The sequence below is a fragment of the Thamnophis elegans genome, chromosome 13 (assembly GCF_009769535.1).
Source record: "Thamnophis elegans isolate rThaEle1 chromosome 13, rThaEle1.pri, whole genome shotgun sequence".
In the NCBI taxonomy this organism is placed as follows: domain Eukaryota; kingdom Metazoa; phylum Chordata; class Lepidosauria; order Squamata; family Colubridae; genus Thamnophis; species Thamnophis elegans.
In genome coordinates, this window is record NC_045553.1 from 25650447 (window position 1) to 25675798 (window position 25352).

At 43.2% G+C, this 25352-nt stretch overlaps 1 protein-coding gene across 1 annotated transcript; it reads left to right on the plus strand.

Annotated features, from left to right (window-relative positions):
• Positions 1 to 2333: 2333 nt before the first annotated feature.
• Positions 2334 to 24674, plus strand: LOC116516839. Its single transcript, XM_032229468.1, has 5 exons — positions 2334 to 2778; positions 20062 to 20681; positions 21718 to 21903; positions 24038 to 24145; positions 24486 to 24674. The coding sequence occupies exons 1-5, from the start codon at positions 2730 to 2732 to the stop codon at positions 24672 to 24674; spliced, it is 1152 nt and encodes a 383-aa protein (XP_032085359.1). The 5' UTR covers positions 2334 to 2729.
• The last annotated feature ends 678 nt before the right edge of the window (positions 24675 to 25352 follow it).

Here is a 25352-nt window from a genome sequence, read left to right on the forward strand (position 1 = left end):
GCAGACTTTTGAAGCTACTCTCTCTATTCAGAGCCTGCCTGTCCCTACAGGACAAGGACAAGTAAGTTACCCAGGAGTCAGATCAGGCAGGCCGAGAGGCTTTTTCTGCAAAAAGCAGCCCAGGCAGTTATCCTAGAAAAATCCTAGAAAAGCATCTGGTGGGCCTGGTCCCTTTAAAGCAGTGTTTCCCAAACTTTTGACATATGTGTACCCCTTCTATAATTTTCGTAACGCTCATAAAAAACTTATGCTTTAATAAAAATCAAAATATATTTATTTTTTCTTTTTTTGGTACATACGCAAAATAAACGAAAGTTATATTATAAAGAACATTTATTTGATTCAATGAGAAGGATGAAATTGTTTATGTTGAGATGACAGATCATCATAATTTGGTTCCCTGGTTGTTAATTTTAATCAGAGATGCGGTTCCACGTCCCATAGTCTGTTCCTTTTTTTCGACTTAATGCGTACCCCCACCAAACTCTTCCCGTACCCCTGGGGGTACGCGTACCACACTTTTGGGAAACACTGCTTTAAAGCAACCCCAGGCTGGGAAAGCAGGAGGTAAAAGCAGGAATGGAAAAGCTTTTGGAGGTCAGCTGAAGATAAATCTTCCCAGATGGAAATATTGGATCCCAAAGGGTTATACTTGACTTTATCTCTATAACTGAGTCCTTTGAGGGGTGTGCGTGTGTGTGTGTGTGTTCTTTCTTCTTCTCTGCATTAAAATAGGGATGGTTCTATTGGAAAGAGTAGGGCAAGGCATTGCAAAGGGGGATGGTAAACAATTTTAAGGAGTATAATATTCTTAGATTAAGTTCACTGGCAGTTTATTTTAAGGATTGGGCTCTGTGTGTAGTGCATTGAGTGGAAGAAGAGCGGGTTGCACAGAAGGCTTTCCCTTGACTTAATAATAAGGAAAAACATTGGCAATGTTCACCCAACAGGCTTTGGAGGGCACCTAACCTTTCCAGGTGGGGAGGGAAGCAGAACAACTCAGGCTTAAAGGTGGTCTGTTTGTGGGAGAGAGAGGGAAAAAAACCCCTGCCTTTCTTATTTTAAAAAATAACTCCAGGTGGCAAACATATCTAATCCTCCTCCTTTCTCCTGTTTCCCCCACAACAACCCCCACCCCTAAGAGGAATTGAGCTGAGAAAGACTTGAGTGGCCCAAAGTCACCAGGCAGCTTCCACCCCTAAGGCAGGATTAGAACTCAGTTCCCTGGTTCCTCTCCTGCTCTTGACTGCCTTGGATGGGAATGGGAGTTCCAGCAATTCGGCAACAGGTGGTGAGAAAGAAGGGCCCCCAGTCCAGAAGGCTACCTGGCCTCAATCTGGCCTTTAGCTGGGGACTATGGGGATTGTAGTCAGCACAACAGGAGGATGTTGGATTGTGTCAAAGCTAGTTTCCGGGAAATGTAGAAGGAGGCAGGGAGTGTTTATTTTAGGGGGACAGTGGAATGTATATCTGATAAATAAACGGATTAAACATCTTTTTAGTCAATTTGCAAAGGATGCTGCTGGTTTTTTTAGACCTTGGCCAGCAATGCTGTCAATACCAGAAATCGGAAGAGATTGACCAGGAGCTGTGGGTGCTTCATCGCTGGAGATAAGAAGAGACTGGAGAAGTCTTTGTCTGGAATCGTAGAAGGTCTCCTGCTTGAGCAGGAGGTTGGACTAGAAGACCTCTGAGGGTCCCTTCCAGCTCTATTCCGATGGAGGCTGCCGCAGAGCCTCCGGCTTAGCACGTCTCCTCCTCATTTGGAAAGGCTTCCCCGCCTCTCGGGCGCTCGCCTCCTCATCCTCGCCAGGTGGGGCAGCGAAGGGCGGGAAAGGCGCGGGGCCAAGGCGAACTTTCCTCTTGGCTCCGGGCGGCGGCTTCTGGGGATGGAGCTTCGCCTGAGCCGCCTCGCTTTCCCAGCGCAGGAAAAGAAGAGAAGCCAAAGGGGGAGTTCCAGGCTAGGCTAAGCGGCGGAGGGAAGGGCGCCTCTCCTTGCGCGCCTCTGCCGGGATTTCGGGCTGCCCGGGCGGGCTCAGCAGAAGCGGAGGGTGCAACCTCTCGGGCTCCGCTCAGCGCAGCACGAGGAAGAGGAAGAGGAGGAGGGGGGAGGAGGGGGAGGGGGGAGAAGAAGGGGAGGGAGAGGAGGAAGAAGAAGAGGGAGGAGAAAGAAGAAAAGGAAGAAGAGGAGGGGGAGAAAGGAGGAGGAAGAGGGGGAAGAAGAAGAGAAGGAAGAAGAGGGAGAAGAGAGGAGGAGGAAGAAGAGGAGGGGGAAGGAGGAGGAAGAGGAGGAGGAAGAAGGGAGGAGAAGAGGAGAGAGGGGGAAGAGGAAGGGGAGGAGGGAGGGCACCCGAGGCTCGGGACGCTCGCCGCGGAGCGAAAACCCCATCCCGGACCGCGGCGGAGGCGCCCTACCGGAGTTCCTTCGGCCTTCCTCCGCCCGCCCGCCCGCCTCGCTCCCCTGGCTCCCCTGCCGCCTTCGACTCCTCCAGGGCGGTGGGGGCGTCTCCTGGCGGCCCCCGGGAGCAGCCTTGGCGGCGTCTTGGGAGCCCCTCCCGGCAGAAAACGCCCCGCGGGCTCCGCCTAGCAGGTCGAACGGCCGGAGGGGCGGCTGGAAGCGCTCGCTGCGTTCCTCTCGCGCGGGGCTCGCTTCGGACTTCGCAGCGGTCTCGGCGGCGCATTGGTGGCGGAGTCGGAAGCGGTGTCGGCGGCGCCTCGCTCCTTTCGGGATGTTTCCCAGGCGGGGCATCTACCGGTTGCCTCCTTGCAGCCCCGGCGGTAAGTGTGGGGTCTCCTTCGGGGCAGCCTTTTCCCCCTGCCCAGCCTTGTCTGCCGGACTCCCGGCTCTCCCGTGCAGCGCGCCCGGCCGGGCGCTTGGAATCGCCGCTGCCTGCCCGAAGGGAGCCAAGGAGCCTGGGCGGCGATCCTGCGGGTGGGTCCGCTTCCCCCCGGTTTCCTGTAAAGTTTCAGGGTAGCTTTTCTCTTGCTGAAAGACGCCGGAGCCGCTCGGTTGCTAGATGGGCGGCAGTTCTATATAAAATAAGCGAATAAAGGTTTATCTATATTTCATAAATGAATAAAGGCATAGATCTATATCTGTATCTATATATCTATATCTGTCTTATCTATCTCATATCTCTCTGTCTATCATTTATCTCATATATCTCTCTGTCTATCTAAAGTGAATAAAGGCATGCTATGAGGGAAGGCCATTCCACGCAGTGGTAGAAGAAGTGTGGGAGACACACATAAGGTAGCTAAATCAAGGGCGCAAAAACGCGCCTCCCCCAGAGACCTTGGCTGCAACTCTTTCCATTTTCCATCAGCAGCAAATGATTGGCTGGGAGAATAATAGGGCTAAGAGAAAAGCAGATTGAAGCACCTGGGCTGCTGCCCTCCTTCAATTAGATTCACTAAAAAGCTTTTTTTTAAATTGCCCCAGCGGCTAACAGGATTCACAATTCAGCCATCAGGGGGTCAGGATTGTCCTGCTAGAAGTGAGACCTGAGGAGGTCTTGGTAGATGAGCTTCCAAGAATGAGCCTAGACGGGATGGCCTTGAGGTCAAACCACACAGGGTGAAATGTGGTTGGTTTGTTTCCTGGACCTCTTTATGGAGATTCATTTTTCAGTGCCCGATTCACACAGGTATGCTTTGTACTGCAGGGCACAGAAATCAAATCTGACCCCCTTATTCAGCACATCTGCTCCAGGATTGCATGGAGGAGGAAACACCTAAAGTCCCCTAAAACAGGGCAAAGATGCTGTAGTGTGTGAGCACAAATTTGATTGATATATTCCTGTTTAAATGCTTCCCTGCCCCATCTCAGGAAAACTGTGAAGCTGGGTTGCGTACAACTACAAAATGTTATTTCAAAAAAAAAAAATATCCAAAGAATTAAAAATTGTGATTAAAAGGCAAAGAGAGAGCAGCAATGGAGCCACCCTCGCAACTCACCAGTTTCTTATGCCACCCTCGCCGCCCCAAGTCTGATGGCATAAGTTACATTTCTGGAAAATCAGGGATGGACACCCCCCCATTTGGGAAGGGGGGCATGATCTATAAGGTGGGTGCCTTGGCAGGAAAGGCCCATTTCCTACGTCCCACCCATATAGCTCTTTTGACACCTGTGATTTGTGGCATGTTTTTCCTGCCAATTTGTTGGGTTCAGCTGGAAAACAGCTGTTTTCTTTTTTTTTTAGTGACAATACAAACATTTCATTTTCATTATCCAATATGGAAAAGAAGCAGCCTTTTCAAAACAGTTTGTGGAAAGAAAAAAAAAAGGATGGGAGATTAGGCCAGTGGTGAAATTCAATTTTTTTTAATACTGGTTCTGTGGGCATGGCTTGGTGGGCATGGCAGGGGAAGAATATTGCAAAATTCTGGGAATTTGTAGGTCCACACATTTTAAATTGAGAAAGATTGCCTTATGCAAGGGTCTCCAAACTTGGCAACTTTAAGACAGATGTGACATCAGCTCACAGTATTTCATGGTGGCTCAGGAATTCTGGGAGTTGATGTCCGTAAGTCTTTAAACTGCCAAGTTTGGAGACTCCTGCCTTCTTAGAGCATTACCCAGCCTGCAAGATAGGAGAGGTGGAAGGATGATGGCTTTGGAAGTCCCCGTTGGCTTGGAGCCAGATTTATCCAGATTTCTAGATAGCAGTTAGTAGACTGCCAGTCCCATGGTTAGAGATCCAATCACAAGGGTCATCTCAAAACTTTGATCACCAGTTGATTGGTTGTGGCCTAATCCCAGGGTGAAATTCAGCAGGTTCTGACAGGTTCTGGAGAACCGGTGGCGGAAATTTTGAGTAGTTAGGAGAACCAGCAAATACCATCTCTGGCTGGCCCCAGATTGTGGTGGGAATGGAGATTTTGCAGTATCCTTTCCCCAGGAATGGGGAAATGGAGATTCTCTATCTGGCAGGCTAGCTGGGCAATTGTGGGACTTGAAGTCCACACTTCTTAAAATGCCAAGGCTGAGAAACATTGCTGTATGATAATCCTTGAAATAACACCCTGAACAATTTGGGAATTCTACAAGATAGTTTTAATATACAGACACTTATTCTGGGAGCAGCATAGCCACATTCTTAAGGAGAAACCACAGTAGCCTCTCTCCCTTCTTACTTTTCTGTTTACTTTAAAATTAAACACTTGTTAAGAATGCCTTCATAAAACAAGTCACTTGCTAATAAACCTCACTGTTCCTTGAGCAAGTTCAGCTTATAAAAGCTCTGAGCTTTAACCAGATGCTTGAGTTGGTGTTTCTAGTTGAAAATCTGCATAGTAGTGTAAAGTTCTCAAAGCAGGAGTCTCTGAGTAAACTTCCAGGTTTTTTGCTTAATTGTGTTCCTCATTCTCTGCCTTCTTCATGCTAACTCAAGGGTCAGCAACCTGCGGCTCTGGAGCCGCATGTGGCTCTTTCATCCCTCTGCTGTGGTTCTGCTGTCACAGGTCGGCTCCACAATTGATAGGGCTTTCGGTTAGGACAGGTAGAGGAAAAATGATGCCGTGCTAGGAGGAGACTCTATGGTGGGGGAACCAAACGGGGGACCTCTGGTTAGGACCTTTGTGGTTCTTTGAGTGTTTAAGGTTGCCGACCCTGTGCTAACTTATCATATGTACAATAAAGCTTGAAAGCATTGTTATCACTTGCTAGCAAAAGGGTGAACATACACGCTTTGGGGAAAGTTTTATTATCCCTTTTGATCTCCACCTTACATTATACCACAGATTGGTATCAGGGTAACTAATTTGAGTAAAATTGGGGAAAAAACTGGTCTCGAGAAATGAATAGAGATGTTCTTGCCACCCCATTCATAAATGAACCCCCAAGTTTGGAAAATCCATTTACTCTTATAGGATTCTTAAAGATGCCATCAACTGAACTGCATATTGCATAGACAGCTTGTGCGCCTGTATTTAAAGTAGTACTGAATCTTATAAAAATTGTAATTCTTAATTGCAGGAAATCTGCACTGGGCCCCTTCTAGCTAGCATGTGTTGTAATGCTTGTTAGAAGGGGACCAGTGGAGATTTCCTGGTTCAATTTTTAGCATTCGCTTTATGGACTGTATTTGCTCATTGCTGATTAATAGTCTCTTACAGGTTATCCAGCCATTAATGGGACAATGTAAGTTCTGAATTCATTACTGGCATATCAGAACAGTGTTGGATGATTGACGCTAGAAGTTCCAGTTATACATATAGCATGGAAGCACAAAGAAGGAACTTGCGCTGTGAACTTTGCTATTGGCCAAAAATAGCTGTTCCCATGTGAAAATTTAATTGATGGATCATAAATCATAAATAAATTAGGCACTATCTAACAAAATGAAATTCAATGGTGAAAAGAGTAAGATTCTACATTTAGGCAAGAAAAACAAAATGCACAGGTACAGTATAGGTGGCACTTTGCTCCATAGTAGTAACTGGAATCTTGGAATCCTAGTGGGCAACCATTGAAATAGGAGCCATCTGGGTGTATCAGCTGCCAAAAAAGCCAACACAGTTCTAGCTGCATAAATAGAGGGATAGAATCAAGATCACGTGAGGGATTAATACCACTTTATAAGGCCTTGGTAAGGCCGCACTTGGAATACTGCATCCAGTTTTGGTCTCCACGATGTAAAAAAGATGTGGAGACTCTGGAAAGAGTGCAGAGAAGAGCAACAAAGATGATTAGGGACTGGAGACTAAAACATATGAGGAGCAGTTGCAGGAACTGGGCATGCCTAGTTTAATGAAAAGAAGGACTAGGGGAGACATGATAGCAGGGGTTGCCACAAAGAAGAGAGAGTCAAACTATTCTCCAAAGCACCTGAGGGTAGAACAAGAAGCAATAGGTGGAAACTAATCAAGGAGAGAAGCAACTTAGAACTGAGGAGAAATTTCCTGACAGTTAGAACAATTAATCAGTGGAACAGAAATTGCCTCCAGAAGTTGTGAATGCCCCAACACGGGAAGTCTTTAGGAAGATGTTGGATAGCCATTTGTCTGAAATGGTATAGGGTTTCCTGCCTAGGCAGCGGGTTGGACTAGAAGACCTCCAAGGTCCCTTCCAACTCTGCTGGTGTGTTGTGTTGTGTGGTGTGGTGTGGTGTTGTATTAAATGAGTGTTTGTGAACTGTCTTGCAGGGAAGATTGCTCTTAATGGTATTTGAAGGTCTGCATGCAAAAATAGAATGCAATGTCCTTTGATACCGATCTGATAGTCTTTTTTTCTGCTAATTTTTTAAATTTTATTTTAATATAAACAATCCATTTTTCATTAAACAGTGTGTCATCTGGGTACAAATATTTTCTGCCAACAATTAAAATTTACAATCATATTCATTGTTTAATCTATTGTTAGCTTAATTTCTAATTCCTTAAATGTCTGATACTATAACAATCCTCATCATGATTTTATTTAACTATTAATTATATTGACTATTAATACGTTTTCTATATTTTATACAACTTCTTTTACTATTAATTCTCATGTCTATTCTCTAAACAAAATGATTCTCAATTTGTAGAATAATCAGTTTGCTCTTTCTCTTTGATAGCCAATGTCAATCTATTCATTTCTGTACATTCTAGTATTTTCCTAATCATATTCTCCTCTGTAGGGATCTCTCCACTTTTCCATTTTTGTGCAAATACAATCCTAGCGGCCGTTACAACATGGTTAATCAAATGTGCATTTTCTTTGCTATAGTTTTCTGCAGTGGTGAAATTCAAATCGTTTTACTACCGGTTCTGTGGGCATGGCTTGGTGGGCATTATGTGGCTTGGTGGGCATGGCTTGGTGGGCATGGCAGGGGAAGGATACTGCAAAATCTCCATTCCAGCCCCACTCTGGGGCCAGCCAGAGGTGGCATTTGCCGATTCTCTGAACTACTCAAAATTTTCGCTACCGGTTCTCCAGAAACTGTCAGAACCTGTTGGATTTCACCTCTGGTTTTCTGGTAAAATCCCCAACATAAATATTTGGGGTTTTAAGTCAAATCTGTTGTTGTATCATCTTTTCCAGCCACGTTTGTATTTCAGTCCAGCTGGCCGTGGGCTTTGGGGATCTGTTGACACCCTTGCAGTATGTCTAGAAGCCAAATTCTTCTGACACCACACGGACTCAGTGCTGGGAGCTGTTTCACGTTTTGGGAGGGGATTACAGACAGGTCATGTTAAGTTTTGAGGAAGGTGTGCCCTTCATATTAAAACATTTGGAAAAGCTGCGTTTGACCGAGGTGCTTCCCAAAAGCAGGCCCTCTGCCACTTGGATGTGGAGTCGCCTTCAAGAAAAGTTTGCAGCCCCTTCCTCATTTTCATCTCCAATGATTAGAAATCTGGATTTGGACCAAACTTGCATTTTGTTTTTTTCCTTTGAGCGTGGCTGTTTCTTCATATTAATGCAAGGGCTTAACTGTTCCTGGGATATGTTTGCTCTGCTTTGGGGGTGGGGGTCTACTCTTTGTAGCATTGTCCATATCGTTCCAAGTGTTCAGGAAGTGTGAGCCTTTCCTGTATGTATCTCTTCCTGTAGGAAAGGAGGGGGAGGGAGAAGGGGCGGGGGAGAGGGGGAAAGAGAGAGCTTTTCTAGGTTAGCTTTCTGCCTGCACACGCCCTCCCCCTACGCACCATTATCTGCTTTCGCACATAAAAACCTAGATGCAAGTGGATGGGATCATAGCTTTCATACCTTGTGCTAAGGCAGGTTTAGTCAATGAACTAGGATTAAATGACTAAACCGTCATTAGCTAGATCAAACATGCTAAGTCCAAACAAACAAGCCACGTTATGGTGCAGTGTGTTATGTTAACCAAGCCAGTGAATGGCGTTGTGGTTGCTTTGTTATTTGTTAGATTTGTAGTCTGGGTTTTCTGCAACAGCTCAAGGCAGCATAAGGCAGCTCAGTGGTGGGATTCAATTTTTTTTACTACTGGTTCTGTGGGTGTGGCTTGGTGAGTGGGGCAGGGAAAGGATTCTGCAAAATCCTCATTCCCTCCCGATCAGCTGGGACTCAGGAGGCAGAGAATAGATGGGGACGGGGCCAGTCAGAGGTGGTGTTTACTGGTTCTCTGAACTACTCAAAATTTGCGCTACCCTTTCTCCAGAACCTGCTGAATTCCACCTCTGGTAACATGTCCCATTCATCTTCTTCCTAATTACTCCACAACAACCACCCTGTGAGGTGTGTTGATCTGAGAAAAATTTGACTGGCTCAAAGTCACTCAGCTGTCTTCCATGGCTGAGGCGAGATTAGAACTCTCGGTCTCCTGCTTTCTAGCCTGGCACCTTTAAACTGGCTTTCCAAGAACAAACTGGCAATTGTAAATTAAGCTAAGAGAGAAAAGCCAGCATGGCAGAAGAGGGATTAAAACTTTTATTTCCTCCTTCTCCAACACCTTCATTATTGTGCCGCCATATCCTTTGGGAAAAATATGATTACAAATACAACAAAACATTGTTATTTAAATTGTTATTCTTATTTAAATGAGAAGGCTGGGCTCAGTTTCTTGAAATAGAATGGAGTGGAATAGAATAGAATAACAATTGGAAGGGACCTTGGAGGTCTTCTAGTCAAACCCCCGCTTAGGCAGGAAACCCTACACCACTTCAGACAAATGGTTGTCCAACTTCTTCTTAAAAACGTCCAGTGTTGGAGCATTCACAACTTCTGGAGGCAAGTTGTTCCACTGATTAATTGTTCTAACTGTCAGGAAATTTCTTCTTAGTTCTAAGAAATGGTTCAGAACTTCAAGTGTGATGGCCAAGCAACAAAGTTATAGTCCTGCAGTCATAAGTGGGAGGAGATGGGTGATAGGAATGAAGAGAAGATTAATAGTAATAGTAATGCAGACTTAGTAAATAGTTTGACTGTTGAGGAATTATTTGTTTAACAGAGTGATGGCGTTCAGGGGGGATAAAACTGTTTTTGTGTCTAATTGTTCTGGTGTGCAGTGAGTCGTTTTGAGGGTAGGAGTTGAAACAATTTATGGTCCAGGATGTGAGGGGTCTGTAAATATTTTCACAGCCCTCTTTTTGACTTGTGCAGTATGCAGATCCTCAATGGAAAGCAGGTTGGCAGTAGGCAGAAAGCAGGTTGGTAGTAAGAAGGCCGGGCTCAGTTTCTTGAAATTGGCCGGGGTAGTTGAGCAATCGTAATTGCCCTTGGAAGTAGATCTTCTCTAAAGTCAGTGTTCTCTACTCCCGGGTAAAAGCGTACAGAACTGCGGCCTCTTAAGAGCATTTTCCAACTCCTGGGATGTCCGTGTTGGGTTTTCATGCAGTCGGATTGAAAGCTGCAGAAGGATGAAAAAGCCACACGTGGCTCCAGAGCTGCAGATTGCATCCCCCTGACCTGGATGGTTGAGAATTTCCCGAGACAGAAGGAAATAACTTCTCATTTAATGAAGGAATGCGGCTTTTTAAAAGGCTGAGATGGAGCACAAATACATATCATGTTTCCTCACCCAAAATGGCAATTTTGGAACGATGTATGGGTTGAGCACTGTGCATTTATTCTCTTTGTAAACACGAGGCTGATGTCTTTGAGTAAGCGAGTGTCACTTCTGCTCACTCTTGGTATAGCTGTCTGTCGAGGTGGGAAGGAATGCTGGATGCCTTTAAAAAAAAAAGAAAATCAGACCTCAACTCATGCAGTCCAGGAGTGTTCATTGCTAGAAAGGTTACACAGCTGTTGAGATCTTCAAATATTTGAAGAGCTGTTGCATAGCTAGAGGAGTGCGTGGCTCACTAGAAAGTAGCATTGGGTTGAAATTACAAAAATAAGGATTTCAGAAATTCCTGCTGGATAGGTCAGCTGATTGGAAGTAAGATTGTGTTCTCCCTGTTTTAAAAAACCTGATTTTATGTAGACGGTTTAACAATTCTTTTGTGGAGTTTGAATTAAACCATCATTTGAAGTACTAATGTTGTTAGTTATGAAGTCGTGTCCGACCCACTGCGACCCCAAGGACAATGTTCCTCCAGGCCTTCCTGTCCTCTACCATCCCTCAGAGTCCATTTAAGCTCACGCCGACTGCTTTGGTAACTCCATCCAGCCACCTCATTCTCTGTCCTTCCTTCTTCTTTTGCCCTCAATCTTTCCTAGCATGAGGCTCTTCTCCGGTGAGTCCTTCTTTCTCATCAGGTGGCCAAAGTACTTGAGTTTCCTCTTCAGGATCTGGCCTTCTAAAGAGCAGTCAGGGTTGATCTCCTCTAGGACTGACTGGTTGGATCGCCATGCTGTCCAAGGGACTTGCAGGAGTCTTCTCTAGCACCATAGTTCAACGTGCTCAGCCTTTCTAATGGTCCAACTTTCACAGCCATACATTGCAACTGGGAAAACCATAGCCTTGACTAGACACACTTTTGTTGTCAGGGTGATGTCTCTGCTTTTTAGTCTGCTGTCTACATTTGCCATCAGTTTCCTCCCCAGGAGCAAGCGTGTTTTAATTTCTTGGCTGCAGTCCCCATCTGCGGTGATCTTGGAGCCCAGGAAAATGCTACCTCCATTTCTTACTGTTCTTAATTGCCCTTGGAAGTAGATCTTCCCTAAAGTCAGTGTTCTCTACTCCCGGGTAAAAGCGTACAGAACTGCGGCCTCTTAAGAGCATTTTCCAACTCCTGGGATGTCCGTGTTGGGTTTTCATGCAGTCGGATTGGACGAGCAGGCTGCAACTGTAATTCTGTGCTGCCGTAAGAGACTTCACAGACTCTGGCGGCAGCCCAACTGAGCGAGGATCAAAGCACCAGCACCAACCTCTGTTTTCTGTGGGGCTTCTCTTTCCTTTCTTCCCCTTTTAAGTATTTGGCTGCCTTGTTGGGTGGAAGAGGGCTGCTCACCCAGTTGATGGATCCGTACTAGTTTCACTGGTTGCAGTTATGTTCCGAATTGTAAAGTGATGGCAGATGTTTTCCTTCCATAAATAGCTACGTGAGGGCTGAAACTCTCGGTGAACAAAGCCGTTTTCTACACTTCAGTCAGGCTGCCCAGCTGGGGAAATTTATAGGAGGGCTACAAAGGCTGAGCTTGCATGCCAGGAAGAAGATATAAATTTATTTATTTACTTACTTATTTATTTATTTATTTAATGTAACATGTATTAGATAATAGGTATGTATGAACATGGACAAGGAATGAGTAAAAGTAAATGGGGACAGGACGATAGGGATGATAGGCATGTTGGTGTGCTTTTGCACGCCCCCATATATGTTATGTTGTGTGTGTGTGTGTGTGTGTGTGTGTGTGTAGCAGTATGCTCCCTCCCGTATTTGAGCATACCAGGTGCTATGACATAACACTTACTTATTTCCTTGGCTCAGCTGATAAGGGAGGAGAGCTTGTGGCTTAGAGGCTAATACAACTGCCTACTGTGTAAAAACAGCCCAGGTTCAAATCCCAGTAAGGGTATGGCTAGTTGATGAAACCTAAGTAGCTTGAAATAGATTTATACTAGTCTCCATTTATTTATTTATCAGCACAAATGCAACACACACACACACACACACACACACACACACACACACACACACGAATAATGCTATTACCTGTGATTGTGAATCTTTTCAGCACCGAGTGCCCAAACCAGAATGCCTGTGCATGTGTGCACGCCCGAGTGCCAGAAACCTGAAGATCAGTTGGTCCTGGCTTTTTGGCCATTTTGGGGACTGTTTTTAGGCTGGTTTTTGGACCAAAAACGGTCTGAAAATGACCCTAAAAATAGCCTGGTTCTTTGGGCATTTGGGGGGCCATTTTCAGGCCATTTTCTGTGCTCCAGCGCCTACGAAGTCCAGCTGGAAACCATGTGCACCAGAAACCAGAAGAGTAGCTGGCGATGGCGCGTGTGCCAACAAAAAAGGCCCTCCGTGCTGCCTCTGGCACACGTTCCATAGGTTCTCCACCACGGCTATCACTATTATAAGGGTGTAGCAAATATTGAATAACTGAAGAAAGAAGGATAACATTAGAAGCACATGAGTTTGCTTAATGTAGTCATTCTCATTGGCATCAATATTATTTTTGTGTCAAAATGAATGACACTCAGATGTCACACTGTCCTTGTAATAATGTTGATGTATATTTAAAAAAAAAACTTTAAGCAAAAAGAGGAAGACGAAGATGGGGAAGTAATGGCTTGGTTGCCAGTGGCTTTTTAAAATATTATTTACCAATAAGCTTTGAAGGTTTTTAAACTGGTCTTCTGACCAAACATCTCTCCAAGTTGTTGAAGGGAACCAAAGCATAAAAATAAAGCAAAACTTACAGCCTTAAAATAACACCTACTTCAATGTACTTTAGTTCAGTGTTTAAGACGTCTGGACTTCAACTCCCATATTCCCCAGCCAGCATAGCTGGGAGTTGAAGTCCAGACTTGCTTTAAACTTGCCAAGGGTGGGAAACATTGCAATAGAAGAATAGCGTTTTTATTATTACGGTCAGACTAGAGGTATAGACAAAAGCACATTAAAAAAATAAAAGTGAGTAAAAACAAAACAGGACAAGTAATTAAAATAAGCAAAGCGTGTCTCATTTTTACAAGCAATATTTAGTTGCTCCTAGGCAACGTGCCCCATTGGGTCATTTTTTTCAGTGATATTTCCTTATTAAACAGAAACAAACCGTTACTGAACATTGAAAATCAATTTCATCACAGGACTGCAACAGCAGTCCAGTAATGCAGCTGCCGCTGATAGCCACGATTCCCCAAATTTCATTCCTTCATGGATTCTGGATTTTGGGTGCATTCTTTATTGTAGCCCACTTGAAATAGCTTGGCTCAATAAATCACTTACCAGTGGGTGTCGCACATTGGCAGTTTTGACACATATTTTGAATGACAAGGAGCCACAGGTTGAAAGCTGCAGAAGGATGAAAAAGCCACACGTGGCTCCAGAGCTGCAGATTGCATCCCCCTGACCTGGATGGTTGAGAATTTCCCGAGACAGAAGGAAATAACTTCTCATTTAATGAAGGAATGCGGCTTTTTAAAAGGCTGAGATGGAGCACAAATACATATCATGTTTCCTCACCCAAAATGGCAATTTTGGAACGATGTATGGGTTGAGCACTGTGCATTTATTCTCTTTGTAAACACGAGGCTGATGTCTTTGAGTAAGCGAGTGTCACTTCTGCTCACTCTTGGTATAGCTGTCTGTCGAGGTGGGAAGGAATGCTGGATGCCTTTAAAAAAAAAAGAAAATCAGACCTCAACTCATGCAGTCCAGGAGTGTTCATTGCTAGAAAGGTTACACAGCTGTTGAGATCTTCAAATATTTGAAGAGCTGTTGCATAGCTAGAGGAGTGCGTGGCTCACTAGAAAGTAGCATTGGGTTGAAATTACAAAAATAAGGATTTCAGAAATTCCTGCTGGATAGGTCAGCTGATTGGAAGTAAGATTGTGTTCTCCCTGTTTTAAAAAACCTGATTTTATGTAGACGGTTTAACAATTCTTTTGTGGAGTTTGAATTAAACCATCATTTGAAGTACTAATGTTGTTAGTTATGAAGTCGTGTCCGACCCACTGCGACCCCAAGGACAATGTTCCTCCAGGCCTTCCTGTCCTCTACCATCCCTCAGAGTCCATTTAAGCTCACGCCGACTGCTTTGGTAACTCCATCCAGCCACCTCATTCTCTGTCCTTCCTTCTTCTTTTGCCCTCAATCTTTCCTAGCATGAGGCTCTTCTCCGGTGAGTCCTTCTTTCTCATCAGGTGGCCAAAGTACTTGAGTTTCCTCTTCAGGATCTGGCCTTCTAAAGAGCAGTCAGGGTTGATCTCCTCTAGGACTGACTGGTTGGATCGCCATGCTGTCCAAGGGACTTGCAGGAGTCTTCTCTAGCACCATAGTTCAACGTGCTCAGCCTTTCTAATGGTCCAACTTTCACAGCCATACATTGCAACTGGGAAAACCATAGCCTTGACTAGACACACTTTTGTTGTCAGGGTGATGTCTCTGCTTTTTAGTCTGCTGTCTACATTTGCCATCAGTTTCCTCCCCAGGAGCAAGCGTGTTTTAATTTCTTGGCTGCAGTCCCCATCTGCGGTGATCTTGGAGCCCAGGAAAATGCTACCTCCATTTCTTACTGTTCTTACTGTTGCTCCTTGACCTACATATAGGTTTCTCAAGGGACAAATAAGATGGTCTGGTACTCCCATCTTGTCAAGGTACTGAGGATTTAATAGTTGCCAGCTGATGTAAAGTTGTAAGCTGTAATCAGTAAGCTAATGCAATGTGGCTGATTCATTGCAGCTATGGTATCGCTTCTTTAAGACTCTGGTGGGGTCCACACAAGTCATTTACTGTTTTAAGAGGAGTCTCTATATATGTGGGCATTGGAAGTTTCTCTCTTTCTCTCAGTATGTATTCAGTTCTCTCCTTGTGTCTGTAGTGAATGGTAAGGGAATTTATCTCCTGCATGTATATGTCTGTATATATTTGTAGATAAACCACTGTTAATTGACTAAAGCTCTCTGTGCTGTGTTTTCGCTCCTGAGTTTATCACATAATACTAGTCACACTGCCAAAACTCTGACAGCGTTTAAGAACTTGCCACAATTTGTTGTGATCCACACAATCAAAGAGGCTTTAGCTTATCAATGAAGCAGAAGTAGATGTTTTTCTAGAATTCCCTAGCTTTCTCCATGATCCAGCGCATGTTGGCAATTTGATATCTAGTTCCTCTGCCTCTTTTGTTAAGCTAACTATAAACAAATTATATCATTCCTTGCTTTTTCAATCTTAAACTGTCTGGAATTTTTTAGTCCTGTATTTATTTTGAATATAGTCAATCCATCTTCTCCACTCCAGTTTGTATTTCTCATCTGAATGATCCTTAAGATTTGCTGATATTTTAGCCATCTCTGCTAAGTTTGTTACTTTTAATGTCCATTCTTGAATAGTAGCCAAATCTTCCTTCTTCCAGTATTGCGCCACCAACAGTCTCTCTGCCGTTGTTAGGTTCAAAATCAAATTAGTCTCTATAACAGTACAATCAGTAGTTTGCCTAACAAGAATAACTGAGGGGTAAACTTTATCCTCTTTTTAAAAATATTTTGCATAATCCACCATATTTTTATCCAAAATGCTTTAACCTTTTTGCAAGTCCACCATATATGGTAATATGTAGCATCAACATAATCACATCTCCAGCATTTAGGTTGTAAATTCGGATACATGCAAGCCAATTTTTTAGGATCTAAGTGCCATCTATAAAACATCTTATAAAAGTTATCTCTCAGGTTTTGGGCTTGTGTAAATTTTACATTTCTTACCCATATCTTTTCCCAAGTGTCCAACATTATTGGTTCTTCAAACTTTTGTGCCCACTTTATCATACAGTCTTCAACTAATTCTGTTTCAGAATCCATTTCTATTAATACATTATATAACCTTTTTATATGCATTTGACTTTGATCCCTGATTTGTTTTAGTAGATTGTCCTCATTTTGCATGATACCAATTTTCTGATCTTTTTTTGCATCTGGCATGCAACTGTCCATACTGAAACCATGTTTGGATTACCTTCTCTTTTAGTACATTCAAGGGTTTTAACTGCAATACACCTCTTTCTATAGTAAGAAGCTATCTATATGTAGTTACTTCATGTTTTTGTGCTATACTTACGTTCTCTATTGCATGTCTGGGAATTGCCCAGATAGGTATCTTATCATTTAATTTATATTGATATTTTTTCCAGACACGCAATAAAGCATTCCTTAATATATGACTTTTGAATGTCTTATCTACCTTCTTGTCGTATATCAAATAAGCATGCTAGCTGTATATCAAGTCATGCCCCTCGATATTCAGTAACCTATCCTCTGTTGAATTAATCCAGTCACTAATTATTGATAAAACTATTGCTTCATAGTATAGTTTTAAATTTGGCATTTTCAAGCCTCCTCTCTCACGTACGTCTTGCATTATTTTAAGTTTTATTCTCGTTTTTTCCCTGCCCAAACAAATTACTACCCTTCTGCCATTCAAGCAAATTTGCGTCTTTTTTAAGTATTGATATCATTTGAAAAAGAAATAGAAACTTAGGCAAGACATTCATTTTCACTGCTGCTATTCTTCCCAACAAAGATAATTGTAATTTTCCCCAATTTTTCATCTCTACCTGTATTCTATGCCATAATGGCTCATAGTTATACTTATATAGTTTCCCATTTGAAGTTGAGATATAAACTCCTAGATATTTAATCTTTTTAACTATTTCACATCCTGTTATTTTTTCTAAGTCTTCCCTTCGATTAGTGTTCATATTTTTAACTAACATCTTTGTTTTCCCTAGATTTATTTTAAACCCAGATACTTGGCCATATTGATTAATCATATTCATTAAAACCTTGGTAGATTTCCCTGGTTGGGTTAAAGTTATAACCAAGTCATCCGCAAATGCACGTAATCTATATTCTTGGTGCCTAATCTTGATTCCCTGTAAATCATCTGACCGCCGAATTTTATTGAGCAATAACTCCAGGGTTATAATAAACAATAATGGCAATAGGGGGCAACCCTGTCTTGTACCTTTCTCGATTTTAAAAGATTCTGTTAAACTTCCATTGACTATAATTTGTACTGTTCGTTCCTGATATATTGTGTTGATTGATTGTAGAAAATATTCTCCAATTTGTATCTTTTGCATTGTTTTCATTAAAAATTGCCAATTCACTCGATCAAATGCTTTCTTGGCATCTAGAAATATAAGCGCTGCGGGGACTTGGTTATTCTTTCCCAAATATTCCAATATATTAACAATTTGTCTTACATTACTTCTCATTTGTCTTCCTTGTATAAAACCAGTTTGATCATTATAAATCAGTTGCTGAGTAACCAACATCAACCTATTAGCTAGTATTTTAGTAAAAATTTTATAATCTGTATTGAGTAGTGATATAGGCCTATAATTTTTTGGTTGACTAAGATTTTATCCAATGTCTTCTTAAAGACTTCCAGTGTTAGGGCATTCACAACTTCTGGAGGCAAGCTGTTCCACTGATTAATTGTTCTGTCAGGAAATTTCTCCTTAACTCTAAGTTGCTCCTCTCCTTGATTAGTTTCCACCCATTGCTTCTTGTTCTACCCTCAGGTGCCTTGGAAAATAGTTTGACTCCCTCTTCTTTGTGGCAACCCCTGAGATATTGGAACACTGCTATTGTGTCTTCCCTGGTCCTTCTTTTCATTAAACTAGACATACCCAGTTCCTGCAACCGTTCTTCATATGTTTTAGTCTCCAGTCCCCTAATCCTCTTTGTTGCTCTTCTCTGCACCCTTTCTAGAGTCTCCACATCTTTTCTACATCGTGGTGACCAAAACTGAATGCAGTATTCCAAGTGTGGCCTTACTAAGGCCTTATAAAATGGTATTAACTCTTCACGTGATCTTGATTCTATCCCTCTATTTATGCAGCCTAGAACTTGTTGGCTTTTTTGGCTGCTGCACACAGCTGCACACAGCTGGCTCATATTTAAATGGTTGTCCACTAGGACTCCATGATCCCTTTCACATTTTACCCATCTCAGAAAGATGGAAGGCTGAGTCAACCTTGAGCCTGGTGAGATTTGAACTTGCAAATTGCAGGCGACTGGCAGGCAGCAGAAGTAGCCTGCAGTACTGCACTCTAATCACTATACCACTGTGGCTCATGAATGGCTTGAATTGAGTGTGTGTCTAGGAGAGAAATCTCACTGCTTCACTGGGATGGTTGTATTGGAAAGTTTGCACGAGACCCTTCTTCCTATCACCATCAGCTCTATATTTTAAACACAAGACTCAGCAGCCCAGAGCCCTTAATTTCTAGTCTAATTTAGAAAACAGCCTGCAGGTAGTCTGTGCAGACATGGAGTGAGGACTTCTTCTCCTTTCCCATCATAACCCATTCTGGAAGTGTAGAAGGGGGGGGGGAATTTAAGATGCACATTGTACTTGAATCCTGGTTTCATTACTGACTTATTTAATAAGCCACCATCAGCAGGGCTCAAACAGTACGTAGTAAGCCACACTACAGTTTCCTTATGAAAATGCATGAGTAGAAAGAAAGAAGAAAGGAAAGAAAGAAAGAAAGAAAGAAAGAAAGAAAGAAAGAAAGAAAGAAAGAAGGAAGGAAGGAAGGAAACTACTTTCCCTCTATTTTCTCTGCCTGTTTCCTTCCTCCCTGTTTGAGACCAAATGGTAGAGAGAACAGAAGAGCTGGTACTTTTTGCAATCTAGGGATATGGTGTAATTATCTATTTCTTTATTTAGTTCGTCAAACATGTACGAGATAGCAGATATAAGTAAAAATATGGACATGAACACAGGAAATGGGTACGAATAAATGGGGACAGTAGGCAGGGTGGTGACCTAAGCATAGTACACAAAATTGTCTGCTACAACGTCCTACCTGTCAATGACTCCTTCAGCTTCAACCTCAATAATACACGGGCAAACAATAGATACAAACTTAAGGTAAACTGCTCCAAACTTGATTTCAGAAAATACGACTTCAGCAACAGAGCAGTCAATGCCTGGAGTGCACTACCTGACTCTGTTGTTACATCTTCAAATCCCCATACCTTTAACCTTAAACTATCTACTGTGGACCTCACCCCATTCCTAAGAGGTCTGTAAAGGGGCGTGCATAAGCATACCAGGGTGCCTACCATTCCTGTCCTATTGTTCCCATTTCTTCGTATCCATTTCCTGTGTTCATGTCCATGTTCATACTTATACCTGTTATCTTGTACATGTTTGACAAACTAAATAAAATAAATAAAAATAAAACAATCTAGAAGCACTTCCCCAGGGATAATTTCTCGGGAAGCCTCTCCAGGCTGCCTTCTCCATTCTTCTGGCCAGACTTGGCTGCTGCTTGAGTCATGTACCTGTAAGGAATATTTTTGGAATGCAAATGTTGCCAGGAGCTTTCTTCAGGTGGCTGATCCCAAGCTCTTGGGGATCATTAGCATGGGGAGGGGCTGAGGCATGGCTCTCACCTGGCCAGCCACTCTATTTACATAGTTTCTGTGCATCCTTGGTGGAAGGGGAGTGGCTTCCATTCATCAGTCTCCATTCTCTTTGCAGAGAGTGTCCGGAGAGCAGCTGAGAACCCTGTGGTGTTAACCTCAGTCAACATGTCCTGGAAGCTGCAGATCACACAACCCCAATCTCGGCTCAGTCTGGTTCTTGGACACCAGATGACCATAGGGAATGATAGATTGGCTGAGGCTGGGTCTCCAACGGATGCTCTTCCCCATCCGTTGGCTTTCTTGCCCATGAGTGGGCGTCTTCTGAAATCTGAATCGGAAGATTCTGGCGTGGAGTTGGCCAGTGGTGACCACGTCCCTTTGACTCCGGTGGAATCCGAAAAAAGCTTTTCTCTGGATTGCCTGGATGGAGATGATTCTGTTCCAGCTGTTCAGGAGGGTCATCCCCAAGAAAGGCCAGAAATACTACTGCCCGTTCTGGATTGTGCCTGGCAGGATTTCTGTGTCAAAAGAAAGCTTGGCAACGTGGCACAGAGCTCTCAGAAGAACATCGTGCTTATGCCCAAGAAACCTACTCCAGATTTGGAGGAGCTAAAGTCCTGCCACCACCCATGCCAGCCAGTGAGTGTTAAAGGGGTTCTGGATGAGGCTTCTGGAGGATGCAGTCAAGCTACCTCAGGAGGCAGCACCGTTGAGGAGGAGAAAACAAAAGAAGAGGTGAGTGTTGGGAAGATGCCACTTGGATCAAGTTGACCCGAGGAGTCTTCTGAAACTGCTCTGGTGGAGCAGGGGCAGCGGGGACTGGAAATGGAGGGGCTTTGCAAGGGCATTCCTGGTGATGGGCATGGTCAGAGAGCCAAGGATCATTATTAGCTGTGTCTTCCCTCTGGGACTATTCAATCTCTCCTCCCACTAGCCAGGTGGGTTAGATTCGTATGGGAAATGCTCTTGAATTCCACCTGTGAATGTGCCTTGCATCACTGCCTCTTGCTAGAGGGCCCCGTGTCTTCACCTTTCAAAATCCCTGCAGGTAGAGACTCTTTCTCTGCTGACCTAGTTTGCAGCAGAGAGTTCTGATTCTCCAATAAGTACCACATGTTATAATATACTTGTAAACCATGCTGGTTACCATTGGGCAAATCAGACCATCAATGGCTTGTTCCATAAACCAGGTCTTCCTGCAGTCTGTGAATCCATATAAGATCCTGAGATGTTCATGGGATATTTGCAGAGGCTGAACTATTCATCCAGGATTCACGTCCACTTGATGTGTGCGGGGTATGTGTGGAATGCTAGCACAAATTCCTGATGTCCTGGGATAAGCTGGAGGAACCAAGATGTTCGGCCTGGAGAGGAGACTTAGGGGCCCATGATGGGCCATGTTCAAGAAGAGAAAGGGAAACTCCAGAAAAGGTGCACCAGAATTATTTTCCATTACCACAGGAAGTAGGATCAGAAATGATAGCTGTAATAGTAATAACTGGTTGCAGCTACCTAGACTTGGTTTAAAACACAAGGATATCTTTCTAATGGTGAGAGCTGTCCAAGAAGACCGCAGTTTACCAACCAAAGTTATGGGTTTTCCAACAGGGGAAGAGTCTAGTAAATAAGGCTGTGAGTTTCCCATCTCTGGAGACATTGAAGACGTTGGATAGTTTAATTGGTTTTCCTGCACATTATGTGAAGGCCAGAGAAAATATTATTTCTGGAGCGTGTCCCGATTCCAGAATTCTGCATGATGTTCATTTTCTAGGCACAACAGCCAGCATCCCACCCCATGCCAGGACCGGGTCTACGCTCCCTGGAGAACCTCTGTAAAACCATGGAAAAAATTGTGAAGCTGCAGAAAGCCAACAAGGAAATCCAACATGAACAACAAGTATTGGAATGTCGAGTCCGGACCTTGGAGAGCTGGGTCTGCACCTTAGAACAAGAGAAGGTAAGAAAGAGTCATAGCTAATAAATTGTAATTGATAGAAGTTGGTTCCCATTGCAGAGACAGAATAGCGGTGGGGGGAGAGAGAGGGAGAGATGGAGAGAAACAGAAAAAGAGGAAGGGAGGGAGAGGGAGGGAGGGAGGGGGAGGGGTGGGAGAGAGAAAGAGGGAAAGCAAAAGAGAGAAAGAAAAAGAGAGAGAGCGAGAGAGAAAGAAAGAAAGAAAGAGACAGAGAGAGAGAGAGAAAGAAAAAAAAGAAAGAAAAAAAGAGGGAGAGAGAGAAAAAGAGAAAGAAAGAAGGAAAGAAAGAAAAAAAGAGGGAGAGAAAGAGAAAGAGAACGAAAAAGAGAGACAGACAGAGAAAAAGAGAAAGAAAGAAAGAAAGAAAAAAAGAGGGAGAGAGAAGAGAAAGAAAAAGAGAGACAGACAGAGAGAAAGAGAAAGAAAGAAAGAAAGAAAGAGAAGGAGAGAGGGAGGGAGAGAGAGAGACAGAGAAAGAGGGAGGGAGAGAGAGAGAGAGCGCGCTTTGTTCAACAGGTTGATTTTCAGGGCCTGGTATGGATTTGAATCATGATTTGATGCTTCCGTTCCATAACAGGTAGTCCTCAACTTACAGCCATTCATTTAGTGACAACTCAAAATTAGAAGGGCACAGAAAAAAGTGGCTTAGGACTATTTTTCACACTTACGATCATTTCAGCCTCCCCATGGAGAGGAGATCAAAATTCAGGCACTTAGCAACTGGTTCGTATTTATGACGGGTGCAATGGCCCAGGATCAGGTGGTCACCTTTTGGCACTTTCTGACAAGGACAGTCTCTCCTCCTAGATCCCACCAGTAGGAATTCTTTAACCTCAGTTGTCCAACCTTGGCCACTTGTGGACTTCAACGCCCAGAATTCTTCAGCCAGTCATAGTGGCTGGGAGTTGAAGTCAACAAACCTCCTGCCTGATCAGGAATTATAATGAACTATAAGCGGGAAGATTCAACTTTTGCTGTCACATTTGGATGCTATGAATATTCTGAAAAGTCCTGAATGCCTTCTGGAAGGTTTGATTTTCTTCTCCCAGGAGCAGCCAGTGTTCGATTATGCTGGATAAAAGTTCTGGAAACTGAAGTCCAAAACCTTATGGGGGACAGAAAGTTTAGGAAAGTGGATATTTGTGGAAATTTCCTTTTTAAGGCTATGTTTTTTTAAGAAATGTGAATCCCCAGAATCCCCATGGCTGAGGAATTCTGGGAGTTGAAGTTTACCTATCTAAAAGTTTGCTGAGGTTCTGAGGTGTCATTTGAGGCAAACACAGTGATCTTTGCTTGCTTTCCTCAAAATCTGCAACTCAGCTTCGGTTATTCTTGGCTGCCTGGAACAGGAATTGACAGCAGGGAGTCAATAATAGCTCCTGTCCAAAGTAAAGTGTTTGCCAATGGCAAAATGCAATATGTGGATCCAGGGAGTGACTAAATATTTGGCAGTGAGGAAGGTCCTAGAGAGACCATGAAGCAGACAAGGTAGTATAAGACATGAGGAGCTGAATTCCAGGCTGATCCAAAATTACATTTGGAGAAATTGTGTTCCTGTTCTCCATAGCTGTTGTGTTACATCATCTTATTTCACCTGCATGTATCACCACCCAAGTTCCTCCTCCCTCTGGTTGTATTTTGGATGGATGGGGGAGCGGCAGGATAAAAGGATGATTAATTAGTCATCAGCAAAACATCTACTTGGGCTAGTAAGGAAATATAAGTTCAGGTTTCTGGGGTAATCCTGGCCACTTTATTTGTTATATTCCTGCTGATGAAATCCCACAGGTGTATAACAAAGATTTAGTTATAGCAAAGATTGCTTTTGACTCTCAAATTTAAAGAGGTTTTTGATTCTACAATAAGTACTGCATCTTCTAATATACTTGTAAAGCATTGGGTTTAAATTTGCTATTCGGACACTACTGATAAATTCCACTGTTTTAAATAGCTGCAAGCTACAATATTTCAAGTCCTTTTTTCTATAGAAATGCTATCTCTTCTGTTTGGTTATTTTCTTAAGAGCCTATACTCTAATTTCTACATTGCCATGCTGGTTATCACTGTGCAAACCAGGCCATTAATGACTTGTTCAATAAATCACGTTTTACTGCAGCGAGTGAATCCAGTGAGTGTTGAGGCGGCTCTGGATGAGGCTTCTGGAGGATGCAGTCAAACTACCTCAGGCGGCAGCATCCTTGAGGAGAAGAAAAGAAAAGAAGAGGTGAGTGTTGGAATGAACAGAAAAGGAAACTTCAGAAAAAGTGCACCAGAATTACCACAGGAACTAGGACCAGAAATTGTAGCTGTAATAGTAATGGTATAAGTTGCAGCTATCTAGACTTGATTTAAATATAAGGAAATCTTTAGTCTACCAACAAAAGGAATGGGTTTTCCAATAGGACAACAGTTTACCAAATATGTTTGTGAGTTTTCCATCCCTGGAGTCGTTGAAGAAGTTGGATAGTTCAATTGGTTTTCCCGCACATTATGTGAAGGCCAGAGAAAATATTATTTGTGGGAAGGGTCCTAATTCCAGAATTCTGCATGATGTCATTTTCTAGGCACAGCAGCCAGCATCCCGCCCCATGCCAGGACCCGGACTACACTACCTGGAGAACCTCTGTAAAACCATGGAGAAAATTGCCAAACTTCAAAAAGCCAACCTGGAAATTCACCATAAATGTGTAATACTGGAGTGCCGAGTCTGTACCCTGGAAGAAGAGAAAGTAAGGAAGAGTTATGGCCTATAGCAAATAAATTATAATTTATAGAATTTGGTCACACCCTTGGAGAATCAGAATAGAGAAGGGGGACTTTTCCAATATTGTGCAAATGCAATTCTAGCTGCAGTTAATATATGAATAAGTGTGTATTCTCTTAATTATAAGTTTCTGGTAATATCTGCAACAAAAATATTTCTGGCTTTAACTCAGTGCGTTGTTTTATCATCTTTTCCACCCATATCTTTATCTTAGTCCAGTACTTCTTTGCTTCTCCACATGCCCACCAGAAGAAAGGAACTTGGATCTGATACAGCAAATTTGTACAGATGCTTTAATGTAAATACTGGGGGAGTTTTCAAAGAGTTTACACATTTTGAGCCCGATAGGAAGGCCCTGTGTTGTTTCATAAACTTTGTTCCCACTTTATGAAAACCCCAAAGAAGGACTGGAGAAGTAGCTGTTGGTTCCAACACGCAGAGAGATAATATCTGAAATTAATCATCTGTGTTGTGTTGGGCCAAGTGCTTCCTGTTTCTGTTTGACTTTCAGTTAAGCATAGTGCTGGCTTCTTTTGTGGGATTGTGACTGCAACAGGGGTGGGTTTCAATTTTTTTTACTACCGATTTGGTGGGCGTGGCTAGATGGGGGGCATGTGATTGAGTAGGCATGGCCAACTTGATGTGACTCACACACACTCAGTCACAT